The sequence below is a fragment of the Schistocerca serialis genome, chromosome 4, assembly GCF_023864345.2.
Source record: "Schistocerca serialis cubense isolate TAMUIC-IGC-003099 chromosome 4, iqSchSeri2.2, whole genome shotgun sequence".
Classification (NCBI taxonomy): domain Eukaryota; kingdom Metazoa; phylum Arthropoda; class Insecta; order Orthoptera; family Acrididae; genus Schistocerca; species Schistocerca serialis.
The window spans coordinates 222,298,731-222,312,874 of NC_064641.1; the positions used below are offsets into that span (position 1 = coordinate 222,298,731).

The 14,144-nt window shown below is 41.4% G+C and overlaps 1 protein-coding gene across 1 annotated transcript in view; it reads right to left on the reverse strand.

The window, feature by feature from the left end:
• LOC126474356 (bile salt export pump-like) overlaps positions 1-14,144 on the reverse strand; it is a 179,905-nt gene that overhangs the window by 47,394 nt on the left and 118,367 nt on the right. Inside the window, exon 7 of the mRNA XM_050101823.1 lies at positions 9,490-9,636. Within this exon, the coding sequence (XP_049957780.1) occupies positions 9,490-9,636 (147 nt within the window). The remainder of the gene's footprint in view (positions 1-9,489; positions 9,637-14,144) is intronic.

Sequence of the window (14,144 nt, forward strand, 5' to 3'; positions counted from 1 at the left end):
CATTGAAGGCATAGGGTGCCCTGCACATGTTTTACACAATAGCGTGCAGATATCTGCTGACAGTTTAAGCTGTGATGTTGAAACTATCGTCATGAAGGTATATTCACACTTTTACATATATGCTGTTAGAACAGAGAGGCTTAAGGAGTTCTGTGATTATATGGGAACTGAATATATGAATGTAATGTGTCACTCGAAAACTCGCTGGTTATCACTGTTTCCAGCAGTTGAAAGAGTAATCCGCCTGTTTGAACTGCTAATAGATTTTTTTTCCTAAATGAAGACAAAGCCTCTAAAATATTGGTTCAGTTTTTCAGTAACCCTTTAAGTGAAGCCTACTTATGGTTCATTCGCAGTCAGCTTAGCACTTTGCAGCATGGGATAAAGGAAATTGAGGGAAGCACAAAAAGTGTAACGGAGGTAAATGATGTTTTGAAAAATACTCTGGAAACTGTTACTAAGAGGAGAGAACAGCAGTTCATTTCTTTTAATGTTAAATCTGTCCTTAAAAGAGCAGAAATATCAGAAGCAGCGGAAAGGAGTTTTAGAGAAGAAGTTAACAAGTTTTATGACACTTGTGTAGAATATCTCAGCAAGTGGAGCGCCTCCTATTTACCCTCATCGCCGGTGTTTGATTGGATGTTACTGAAGAGAGTGCCAAAATGGGAAAATGTTGAAGAGACAGTTTCTTATTTGAAGAGTGAAGAGATTGAAATCGATGATTCCATTCTCTCTGATCAGTTCGGCATACTGACAAATTTTGTTAAAGAAAGTCTTTACAAGTGGAATGATGAAAAAAAAACACCATTACTCTGAGTTGGTAATAATTGCAAGGTATTTATTTGCAATCCCAGCCCATAATGCCAAAGTGGAAAGAATATTGTCGTTCATGAATATCCAGTGGACTGATGAAAGAAACAGAATGGAGGTGGACTCTCTTGAAGCAATCCTGCGGATTCTGTACAACTGCAAAATGGATTGTGCCGAGTTTTATCACTGTGTCTCAAAGAACAAAAGACATCATCAAGAAAGCTGGAGGCAGTGAAAAATACCCTTTTCTCCAAGGACAGTCAATTCCATCTACAAGTGTTCAGGAATATTAAAGCTCATGTTAATATTAATTGATTAAAAGTTGAATTGCTGTAAAATTTTGTAAAATCGTAATACATTTCTTTATTACTGTATGCATTTATTAAATTTCATTAATTATACAGATAATCTAGATTATATCAATCTTTTGTATCCTCTTATTAGTCATAATAATCGGGTTAACAAAATGTATCAACAAAACATTAATATTTAAAACTAAGAAACCTGGGCACATGTGGAATGAGGTGTCCAATGGCACCCGGTTGAATGTGTCCCGGTTTTCACCTAAAGTAATTTGGTCACCCTATTTTAGAGCGACTGTGGCATTCAAATCAGAGTCTGTAAATAAACTGTCATGCACATGGGTATTAAAAACATTTCAGACACGTGAAATAACATAACAGAATACAGGCTTTCGCGCCATCTGTTCAAATCTCGGAAAAACACAATCATACTACGTTGAGCAACAATGAGCTATAATTCAAGAGGACATTGTTTACACACTATGGCAGGTCCTGTTTTACGAATGTAATGGGATATCGCACTGGTGTTTACGAAACATAAAAAGCAAGTCGTCAGACCATGCCTCGTAATAGGACCTCCTAACATCACCTAGTAAGAAACATTATAAGATTTTACCGATACATCGAAACAAATGCCATCTGCCTGCTGACGTCAGACATATTTGCCCCGTAACTCTCCTCTACCAACCTGTGTAAAGTTATTGTCACCTGCACTTGAAGAATAAGACCACACTCAGCAGACCAACACTCGTAATGAGAACAGATTCTTGTGTTGTAGTTTCGTAAGCAGTTTGGTCATCACAGAACAGCATGTTTCACGCACTCTACTCACATGATGGAAAAAATGCTGTCATTTTCAGGTTCCACAACAAGCTAAAATTCAAGAGGCTGTTTTCTGTAGGCTATTTCAGATCCCACATTACCAATGCAACGTTTATCGTGTTGGTGTTTACGAAACGGAAGAAATCTAGCTGGAAGAACCGGCTCCTGCCATAACCAAGTAGGTGTCCCAGCCACCTAGCAGCTGAAGGTCTTGATCCATCAACAGCAGAATATGGCAGGCCAGTGGACCACAAAACAAAGCGAGACCCTTGTCACTCTACAGAACAAAGAAGACACACACGTGTGCCGGCCGAAGTGGCCGTGCGGTTAAAGGCGCTGCAGTCTGGAACCGCAAGACCGCTACGGTCGCAGGTTCGAATCCTGCCTCGGGCATGGATGTTTGTGATGTCCTTAGGTTAGTTAGGTTTAACTAGTTCTAAGTTCTAGGGGACTAATGACCTCAGCAGTTGAGTCCCATAGTGCTCAGAGCCATTTGAACCAAGACACACACGTGTTCTTTTTCCCCTAAAATGTGCATCTGTGAATGCTGCATCCCCTACCAACCAAGATATCTCCACTAGCGTTTGCTGTTCTGTGATAGAAAATTCATTGGAGCTGCTGTATTTAACAACTTACCCCTTGTAAGCGACTTTTTGTTATAAATCGCAATCGCATCCCTTATAATCGGACATAGTCCCACCCACTTCATTTTCTTTGCACATGCCGCAACGCTAACCTCAGTAACTTTACATTCCAACAGCATAAATTTTCCGATTATCATTATAGGTGTATAGAGTCCGAAAAATTACGGTATGTCCATACTCACAAGAGCTGAGTATCGCTTCACATTGTCCAGCAGCAATACCCTCCCGCCACATCGTCTTTGTTGCATTTCTGTTGAGGAATTAAGGGTGCAGTTACAATTAAAACAGCTTCGCCCCTTTATTTATGCTACGTACGCTCCTGCATGGCAGTTGGCGCATGCCAGAGGAGTAGGAACTGACACTCTTATTGTAGAAAGAATAACTTCGGAGGGACTAGCTAACTTCTAGGAAAACACCTCCCCTCCCCCCCAAACATCTCACCCCCGTGAGGTTTCTCCACTTCGCCACTTCCACGAAATGATTTAACATACAGATCTTCCACACAATCAGAATCGAGGACAGACTGCTATTTAACAATCCTGCCACACTTAATGACTGAAGTGGGCCATTTCTTTCGTATTTTTGATACTTCCACGGTGTTTTTTTTATATAAATTCAGCCTAAACAGTGGCATCTTATGTTCGGATGGTGAAGCTGGGCTCATCAGCTGAGTTTCTGTTAGTATATTCAAGCATTATGCTACACCTTTCCGATGTATGTCTACACGCATAAGACTTAACGCCTAAATCATACGAATTTGTCGACCAACGCACCTTTGCTATATACTAGAGTATGAACGTTGATAGGCAAATGACTGTGCTGCACGTCCATGCGGATTAATTCTCGGACCTATGCGTCAAAGTATTCCAGGCAGCCTCCTATGCTTGTGCAGTTAAACTGTATATACATTCCAAAACATCGATCATAGTAGAGAATTTCTGTGCTCTCAAGTAGTGTGCCAGCCCGTTTTAACAAGTCATATTCTGCATTCTGACATTTATTACGAATTGTCGTTGAATACTTGTCCTAAAAATCTAAGTCTCCTTCAATTTTTCTGACAATGGACACACAAGATCCTAACTTCCACCTCTCAGTTTGGACATGAGAATGCCGTCACATCCGATAACACGGATACATTGAGCTTCAACCATCACTCCTACAACCTGTCTAAGACACCTATCATGCTAGAAGATTTTTTTTGTTTTCAGTGTTACCCAGAACCTTCACACTGAAGGGAGCTTTCCATCCTGCAGGTGGAAGACACTTCACATATAGTTGTGGGCGGAACAGGAATGGTGCTGATTATAAACTACCTTCCATTACACACGACAACCGGCAGTTATGATCGGGGTATATCATAGAAAGTCTGTACCCAACATTTTCCTCCTCTGACGTGGCCCTTCTTATGAAATGGGTGGAGCACTCACGACTCATCAGAAAATTCTCTAGGTGTTGCATCTCACATATTCGTCTTGAGTGTATTCATCATTCCTGTTTTTGGTGATACGACTGTTTATGCATGTATAGCTTCATGCATATGTTGGTTGATATGTGTACTAGGTTCTTCCCCCTTTCCTGTAGACATCACTAGAAAGGTTAGTTCACGGTCCTTTTTTACCTCCATCATGAATTTTATGTTGGTGTGGAGACTATTCTGTTCCTCACCATGAAGGTATCGTCAATGTACATCCGCCATCTAACTGCTTATAAACCAACTAGAATGAAGTCAGGAAGCTACTGTTCTCTCTCTTAGGAAATTGACGGATTTTATGTCTTTTAAAATCGACACGTGTTTACGCTCAATCACATTTCCCATGTCAGTCGTGCACATTAGTACGTAGTAGTACGGATTTTGACAGATGTGGCCATGCCTCGCTAGGAAATCGAGAAACCTCACAGGGGTGAGATGTTTGGGGGGGGGGGGTGTTGTTTTACTAGAAGTTAGCTAGTCCCTCCAAAACCTGGTAGATACCGACCTCGGGGAAGATCAGTTTGAATTCCGTAGAAATGTTGGAACACGTGAGGCAATACTGGCCCTACGACTTATCGTAGAAGGTAGATTAAGGAAAAAACCTACGTTTCTACCATTTGTAGACTTAGAGAAAGCTTTTGATAATGTTGACTTGAATACTCTCTCTCAAATTCTAAAGGTGGCATCGGCGAAATACAGGGAGCGAAAGGCTAATTACAGTTTGTACAGAAACCAGATGGCAGTTATACGAGTCGAGGGACATGAAAGGGAAGCAGTGGTTGGGAAGGGAGTGAGACAGGGTTGTAGCCTCTCCCAGATGTTATTCAATCTGTATATTGAGAAGCAGTAAAGGAAACAAAAGACAAATTTAGAGTAGGAATTAAAATCCATGGAGAAGAGATAAAAACTCTGAGGTTCGCCGATGACATGGTAATTCTGTCAGAGACAGCAAAAGACCTGGAAAAGCAGTTGAACGGAATGGACAGTGTTTTGAAAGGAGGATATAAGATGGACATCAAAAAAAGAAAAACGAAGATAATGGAATGTAGCCGAATTAAATCAGATGATGCTGAGAGAATTAGATTACCAAATGAGACACTTAAAGTAGTAAATGAGTTTTGCTATTTAGCGAGCAAAATAATTGATGATGGTCGAAGTAGAGAGGATATAAAATATAGACGAGCAATGGCAAGGAAATCGTTCCTGAAGAAGAGAAATTTGTTAACATCGAGTATAGATTTGTCAGGTAGACTTTTCTGAAAGTATTTGTATGGAAGTAAAACGTGGACGATAAATAGTTTAGACGAGAAGAGAATAGAAGGTTTCGAAATGTGCTGCTACAGAAGAATGCTGAAGATTAGATGGGTAGATCATGTAACTAATGAGGAGGTACTGAATATAATTGGGGAGAGGAGGAATTTGTGGCACAACTTGACTAGAAGAAGGGATCGGTTGGTAGTACATGTTCTGAGGCATCACGGGATCATCAGAGTAGTACTGGAAGGAAGCGTGGAGGGTAAAAGTCGTAGAGGGAGACCAAGAGATGAATAGACTCAGCCGATTCAAAAGGATATATATTGCAATAGTTATTCGGAGATGGAGAAGCTTGCGCATGATTGAGTAGCATGGAGAGCTGCATCAGACAACTCTCTGGACTGAAGACAACAACAACAACATAACATGTAAATACCTACAAAATATATAATATGGATACCTTGTTAGTAAAAATGTTAATGGCCGATTTACTTCAAATTTTTACACGATAATAGGCAAAAAGACAAGCATACGAACATAGGCTATATGCTTTTTAAGCAACAAAGTAGAGAAACAAAATGTTATTCTGAGCTACGAAAATGTGCGGTTTCGTTTTCCTTCCAGTAGTCAGTTTTAATTATGATAGCAGGTCAATTAAATAATCAATTAGACAAATTGTTTCTTCCAGATGTATTCGTATATAAGTTTAAAATGTATACATAATTTTGTGTTGGTTTTGTTTTTTCCTTGTTGTTGTTGTTGTTGTTGTTGTCTTCAGTCCTGAGACTGGTTTGATGCAGCTCTCCATGCTACTCTATCCTGTGCAAGCTTCTTCATCTCCCAGTACCTACTGCAACCTACATCCTTCTGAATCTGCTTAGTGTATTCATCTCTTGGTCTCCCCCTATGATTTTTACCCTCCACGCTGCCCTCCAATACTAAATTGGTGATCCCTTGATGCCTCAGAACATGTCCTACCAACCGATCCCTTCTTCTGGTCAAGTTGTGCCACAAACTTCTCTTCTCCCCAATCCTATTCAATACTTCTTCGTTAGTTATGTGATCTACCCATCTAATCTTCAGCATTCTTCTGTAGCACCACATTTCAAAAGCTTCTATTCTCTTCTTGTCTAAACTATTTATCGTCCATGTTTCACTTCCATACATGGCTACACTCCATACAAATACTTTCAGAAATAACTTCCTGACACTTAAATCTATACTCGATGTTAACAAATTTCTCTTCTTCAGAAACGCTTTCCTTGCCATTGGCAGTCTACATTTTATATCCTCTCTACTTCGTCCATCATCAGTTATTTTGCTCCCCAAATAGCAAAACTCCTTTACTACTTTAAGTGCCTAATTTCCTAATCTAATTCCCTCAGCACCACCCGACTTAATTAGACTACATTCCATTATCCTTGTTTTGCTTTTGTTGATGTTCATCTTATATCCTCCTTTCAAGACACTGTCCATTCCATTCAACTGCTCCTCCAAGTCCTTTGCTGTCTCTGACAGAATTTCAATGTCATCGGCGAACCTCAAAGTTTTTATTTCTTCTTCATGGACTTTAATACCTACTCCGAATTTTTCTTTTGTTTCCTTTACTGCTTGCTCAATATACAGATTGAACAACATCGGGGAGAGGCTACAGCCCTGTCTTACTCCCTTCCCAACCACTGCTTCCCTTTCATGTCCCTCGACTCTTATAACTGCCATCTGGTTTCTGTACAAATTGTAAATAGCCTTTCGCTCCCTGTATTTTACCCCTGCCACCTTTAGAATTTGAAAGAGAGTATTCCAGTCAACATTGTCAAAAGCTTTCTCTTAGTCTACAAATGCTAGAAACGTAGGTTTGCTTTTCCTTAATCTTTCTTCTAAGATAAGTCGTAAGGTCAGTATTGCCTCATGTATTCCAGTGTTTCTACGGAATCCAAACTGATCTTCCCCGAGGTTGGCTTCTACTAGTTTTTCCATTCGTCTGTAAAGAATTCGTGTTAGTATTTTGCAGCTGTGACTTATTAAACTGATAGTTCGGTAATTTTCACATCTGTCAACACCTGCTTCTTTGGGATTGGAATTATTATATTCTTCTTGAAGTCTGAGGGTATTTCGCCTGTTTCATACATCTTGCTCACCAGATGGTAGAGTTTTGTCAGGACTGGCTCTCACACGGCCGTCAGTAGTTCCAATGGAATATTGCCTACTCCGGGGGCCTTGTTTCGACTCAGGTCTTTCAGTGTTCTGTCAAACTCTTCACGCAGTATCATATCTCCCATTTCATCTTCATCTACATCCTCTTCCATTTCCATAATATTGTCCTCAAGTACATCGCCCTTGTATAGACCCCCTATATACTCCTACTACCTTTCTGCTTTCCCTTCTTTGCTTAGAACTGGGTTTCCATCTGAGCTCTTGATGTTCATGCAAGTGGTTCTCTTATATCCAAAGGTCTCTTTCCAAAGGTCTCTTTAATTTTCCTGTAGGTGGTATCTATCTTACCCCTAGTGAGATAGGCCTCTACATCCTTACATTTGTCCTCTAGCCATCCCTGCTTAGCCATTTTGCACTTCCTGTCGATCTCATTTTTGAGACGTTTGTATTCCGTTTTGCCTGTTTCACTTACTGCATTTTTATATTTTCTCCTTTCATCAATTAAATTCAATATTTCTTCTGTTACCCAAGGATTTCTACTAGCCCTCGTCTTTTTACCTACTTGATCCTCTGCTGCCTTCACTACTTCATCCCTCAAAGCTACCCATTCTTCTTCTACTGTATTTATTTCCCCCATTCCTGTCAATTGCTCCCTTATGCTCTCCCTGAATCTCTGTACAACCTCTGGTTCTTTTAGTTTATCCAGGTCCCATCTCCTTAAATTCCCACCTTTTTGCAGTTTCTTCAGTTTTAATCTACAGGTCATAACCAATAGATTGTGCAGAATTTCTGTATGGTGCGAAAAGTGGAAATTGGCAGTAAACAAAGAAAAGTGCGAGGTCATCCACATGGGTACTAAAAGAAATCCGATAAATTTTGGGTATACGATAAATCGCACAAATCTAAGGTCTGTCAATTCGACTAAATACCAAGGAATTACAATTACGAGCAATTTAAATTGGAAAGAGCACATAGATAATATTGTGGGGAAGGCGAAACAAAGACTGCGCTTTGTTGGCAGAACACTTAAAAGATGCGACAAACCCACTAAAGAGACAGCTTACACTACACTTGTCCGTCCTCTGCTGGAATATTGCTATGCGGTGTGGGATCCTTACGAGGTAGGATTGACGGAGGACATAGAAAAAGTGCAAAGAAGGGCAGCCCGTTTCGTGTTATCGACCAATAAAGGGAGGGTGTCACTGATATGATGCACGAGTTGGGGTGGCAGTCACTGAAACAAAGGCGGTTTTCTTTGCTGCGAGATCTATTTACGAAATTTCAATCACAAACATTCTCTTCCGAACGCGTAAATATTTTGTTGACACCCACCTACGTAGGGAGAAATGATCATCATAATAAAATAAGAGAAATCAGATCTCGAACAGAAAGATTTACGTGTTCCTTTTTCCCACGCGCCAATCGAGAGTGGAATGGTAGAGAAGTAGTACGAAAATGGTTCGATGAACCCTCTGCCGGGCACTTAAGTGTGAATTGCAGAGTAAGCTTGTAGATGTAAATGTAGATGTAGGAAATTGGAAAGACAACTTAAATACTAAATAGAAATCACAGAGGTAGTAAAACGGTTGCGTTCAAAACAAAATAATGAAGCAGGTGGAGCAGCAGTCATATGAAACACAGTAGTAAAATACAAAGATACCCTGACTGGTAACATGTTACCCTGCTTGGCAGTATCAATTTAGTTTAGCAGCAAAATGTCTGTTGCTAGGAGTGGCGATGGACTTTGGTTCAGCAACTGGCAATCGATTATGAAATTATATCTCAAGTGTTCGTGGATACTACGTTTAGTTGCAGTATTGCAGGGTTTACGCTGTACATGAAATCACATAATATTGGCGCAGGCGGCTTTTTTTTTTTTTTTTTTTTTAAAAAAAAAAAGATTCCCTGTTGCGTTTGAAGCGCTTGCAGAAGTGTGTAAATTTTGAAGTCGAATACATCGTGAAACGGCAAAAGAAATTGTAGCAAATTGATTGTTTTTTGTAAAAACTTGTAAGGCGGGGTCCGTACGCACCGCGAGGCACTCGCCGAAGAGCGCGGCGTAGACGGGCAGGCTGAGGCCGCAGAGTGCAGCGGCGACGGCGCCCGTGGCCAGCAGCGGCCACTCGCGCGCGCTCAGCCGCAGCACGCTGCCCCACTGCGGCCGCTCGCCATCCTTCTGCTGCAACACACCCACCTCGCGGCCGCTTCCACATGTCGCGCTACCCAACTTCTGAGTCAGGTTCTCTCACACAGTTGGTTTGATACTCCATTAGACTTCGTAAACATTCAATGACGGGGAAAAAATCACAGCATCAAAAAAATAATTAATGTAGGCTAATGAGGTTTCGGGAATACGTTTGTATACATAACAAAATACTAACGCGAATTCTTTACAGACGAATGGAAAAACTGGTAGAAGCCGACCTCCGCGAAGATCAGTTTGGATTCCGCAGAAACGTTGGAACACGTGAGGCAATACTGACCCTACGACTTATCTTAGGGGCTAGATTAAGGAAAGGCAAACCTACGTTTCTAGCATTTGTAGACTTAGAGAATACTTTTGACAATGTTGACTGGAATACTCTCTTTCAAATTCTGAAGGTGGCAGGGGTAAAATACAGGGAGCGAAAGGCTATTTACAATTTGTACAGAAACCAGATGGCAGTTATAAGAGTCGAGGGACATGAAAGGGAAGCAGTGGTTGGGAAGGGAGTAAGACAGGGTTGTAGCCTCTCCCCGATGTTGTTCAATCTGTATATTGAGCAAGCAGTAAAGGAAACAAAAGAAAAATTCGGAGTAGGTATTAAAATTCATGGAGAAGAAATAAAAACTTTGAGGTTCGCCGATGACATTGTAATTCTGTCAGAGACAGCAAAGGACTTGGAAGAGCAGTTGAATGGAATGGACAGTGTCTTGAAAGGAGGATATAAGATGAACATCAACAAAAGCAAAACAAGGATAATGGAATATAGTCTAATTAAGTCGGGTGATGCTGAGGGAATTAGATTAGGAAATGAGGCACTTAAAGTAGTAAAGGAGTTTTGCTATTTGGGGAGCAAAATAACTGATGATGGTCGAAGTAGAGAGGATATAAAATGTAGGCTGGCAATGGCAAGGAAAGCGTTTCTGAAGAAGAGAAATTTGTTAACATCCAGTATTGATTTAAGTGTCAGGAAGTCATTTCTGAAAGTATTCGTATGGAGTGTAGCCATGTATGGAAGTGAAACATGGACGATAACCAGTTTGGACAAGAAGAGAATAGAAGCTTTCGAAATGTGGTGCTACAGAAGAATGCTGAAGATTAGATGGGCAGATCACATAACTAATGAGGAGGTATTGAATAGAATTGGGGAGAAGAGGAGTTTGTGGCACAGCTTGACCAGAAGAAGGGATCGGTTGGTAGGACATGTTCTGAGGCATCAAGGGATTACCAATTTAGTACTGGAGGGCAGCGTGGAGGGTAAAAATCGTAGAGGGAGACCAAGAGATGAATACACTAAGCAGATTCAGAAGGATGTAGGCTGCAGTAGGTACTGGGAGATGAAGAAGTTTGCACAGGATAGAGTAGCATGGAGAGCTGCATCAAACCAGTCTCAGGACTGAAGACCACAACAACAACAACAACGTAACATATTTAAGTGATTATCACTACACTATCATAAGTTAATGTACGCGCGAGATAAGCCGTGCCCGTTGGACTCGGTCTGTCAATACAGGGACGGCTGATGCTGTTTGTAAATGACGCTGGAATTGTCTGATTATGTCACGTACCTGCTCGGTTGGAGACAGATCTGGTGATCGAGCGGGCCAAGGTAACATCTCGACACTCTGTAGAACATGGTAGGTTACTGCATCGGTATGTGGGCAAGCGTTATCCTGTTGGAAAACACGCCCTGGAATCAACACAACAGGTGGAACCACCAGATTGACGTACAGTTCTGCAGTCAAGGTACAGGGTGACACACAGGAGACGGACGGTTTTTAATGAAATAATACTCAGCCAACTTTAAAATTAATGCATGTTTGTTAACACAAAATCAAAGCTCATTATTTGCCATTTTAGTTAACAAAGATATTTGTGAAAAATAATGTCGTCAAGGTGATGTCCATTATTTCGAATGCAGGACTCCAGTCAGTTCTCAAAATCCTCCATCACACGGACTAAAATCTCTGCAGGGATGGCAGCAATTTCTTGAATGATTGCGTTCTTCAACTCGTCCAAATCTCGTGGTTTGTGGTTATAGACACAGTTCTTAAGGACCCCTACAGAAAAAAATCTCAAGTCGGGAGACCTGGGAGGCCAAGGAACATTGGCAAAACGTGAGATAATCCCGCCAGTAAACATGCATCTAAGAACTGTCATTGAAGTGTTTGTGGTGTGCGATGTTGCCCCATCCTACTGGAACCAAACGCATTTTAAAGGGATTCGTTGTCTTCTCAGTTCTGGTTTCAAGAATGTTTCAAGCATACGAATGTAACGTACCGAATTAACAGTAACTGTGGCCTCGTTATCTTAAATAATAATAATAAGGTCCAATAATGCCAACAGAGCCAAGAGCACACCACACTGTTACTTCTTCTGAGTGTAGAGGACGCTGGTGGATAAGGTGTGGATGCTCTAGAGCCCAGTAACGTAGGTTTTGCTTATTCATAGTCCCGTTTAAATGAAAATGAGCTTCATCGCTCATCAACCAAATTTCATTTTCATTCGATCTCAAAATCACTTGCATTCTGTAAGCGAAGTCTTCTCGTACTTTGTAGGGATGGAATTTTAATTCTTTATGCAAAATTCGTATAACCGATTCACGATTGATTCGTAACTCTCTAGCATGACGTCTAGCTGATCGTCCTGGGCTTCTGACTGCCGCTTGCCTTACCCTTTCAACATTTTCTGGTGTTGTTACTCTGTGTCTCCGGCCAGGATGCTTCTTATCCAGTATGTTTCCAGTTGATGTGAAGTTTTCCACCCATCTGAGGGTTGTGTTACGGCTCGGAACAGCTCCATGCCGATCGACATTAAACCACGCACAAAACAATCACCGACTAGCAATAATAGACTCGCCGTTGCAAGTCCCACTGCTCCATAGTGACTGAGTAAATGAAATGGCGTCTTGTGTGGAGCAAAACTATCCCCATCTCCCACCACCGCGCCCTCAGTACTACTCAGTTCAAAACCGTCTGTCTCCTGTGTGTCACCCTGTACCTGGGATAGCCACGAGTGTGCTCGTGCTGTCAGACAAAATCGCACACCAGACCGTACCTCCAGGTATAGGTCCAGTGTGTCTAGCACGCAGACAGGTTGGCAACCTGTTTCATTAGAACCTTTCTGTTCTCCAATGAGCTCCCGATTAAAGCCATTGAAGCTGCAAATAGCAGTGGTTTGGACTCAGTGGAAAGCACGCTACAGGTCAGAGCTGTGATTGAAGTAAGCGATTTTTAATAGCACGTTATGTCACTGTGGTGCCAACTGCTGCTCAGATTGTAGCTGCAGATGTAGTACGATGTGCCAGAGCCATTCGCCGAACACGATGGTCTTCCCTCTCGACAGTGTCAGATGGCTATCCAGAGCCCGGTCTTCTCGCGACCGTACATTATAGTGACCACCGCTGCCAGTAATCATATACACTGGCCACATTTCTGCCAAGTCTATCTGCAGTATCGCAGAAGGAACATCCAGCTTCTAGTGGGTCTGTTACACGACCTCCATCAAACTCAGTGATGTTGATAACGGAATCTTTGTCGCGTTAAAAGGCATTCTTGACTAACATCAATTCACCACGTCCAATCTCAAAGATAACTAACGCCCACGACAGTTACAGAGTGTACTTAAAGCAAACCTGACATGAATCCTCTTAGCGGCGCTATTATAGCGCCACTATTATCCGACTGGCGCAGAATTTGAATGACATATCTCTCAGATGTAGTAACGCCCCTACCAACTTTCGCCTATGTCATACAACTCTTTCTTGGTGTTCTGATTTTTTCCGTCAGTGTATTACGGCTAATTAACTCAAACAGGAGAAACGAACACGATAGAAGATGACAGCGTAGCTCTGAGTGAGGAAATGATGAAGACAGCAGAGTGTCAAATAGGCAAAAAGTAAATCGTCGGATAACACGCTACATATAAAATTTAACTGACGAACGGTGAATATATAAAAATGGATCAAATGAAGCAGCCAAAAGAAAATACAGACGATTGCAAAATTAACAGGGCTAGGACGTACAAAATCGTGATCCGTGAAGAAATTCAAAGCTGTAGAAGTGTTCTTTACTACGGAAAATGTACATACTGCATGTAGGGCAGTGGCTTGGGAGAAAACTGGTGTTGTTGTATGAATATCAAGAGCTCAGTACTAAGCAGAGAAAATAAGGCTGAAAGGTGGAATGAATATACAGAAGACGCTAGAGGAGGAAATGAACCTGAAGACGATATTATGGAACGTGAAGATGAAGTAAATGAAGACGAAATGGCGGATATGATACTGCGAAAAGAGTTTGCAAGGCACTAAAAGACCCATATCGAAACAAGACACCTGGAATAGACTACGTTCTCCCAAAATTAGTGATCCTTGTGAAACATACCACAACGGAACAGTTCCGCCTAATATGCAAGATATATGAAACACACGAAATAACTTCAAATTTTGCGACTAATGTCGTTAACACCAATTTTAAAGAACACAG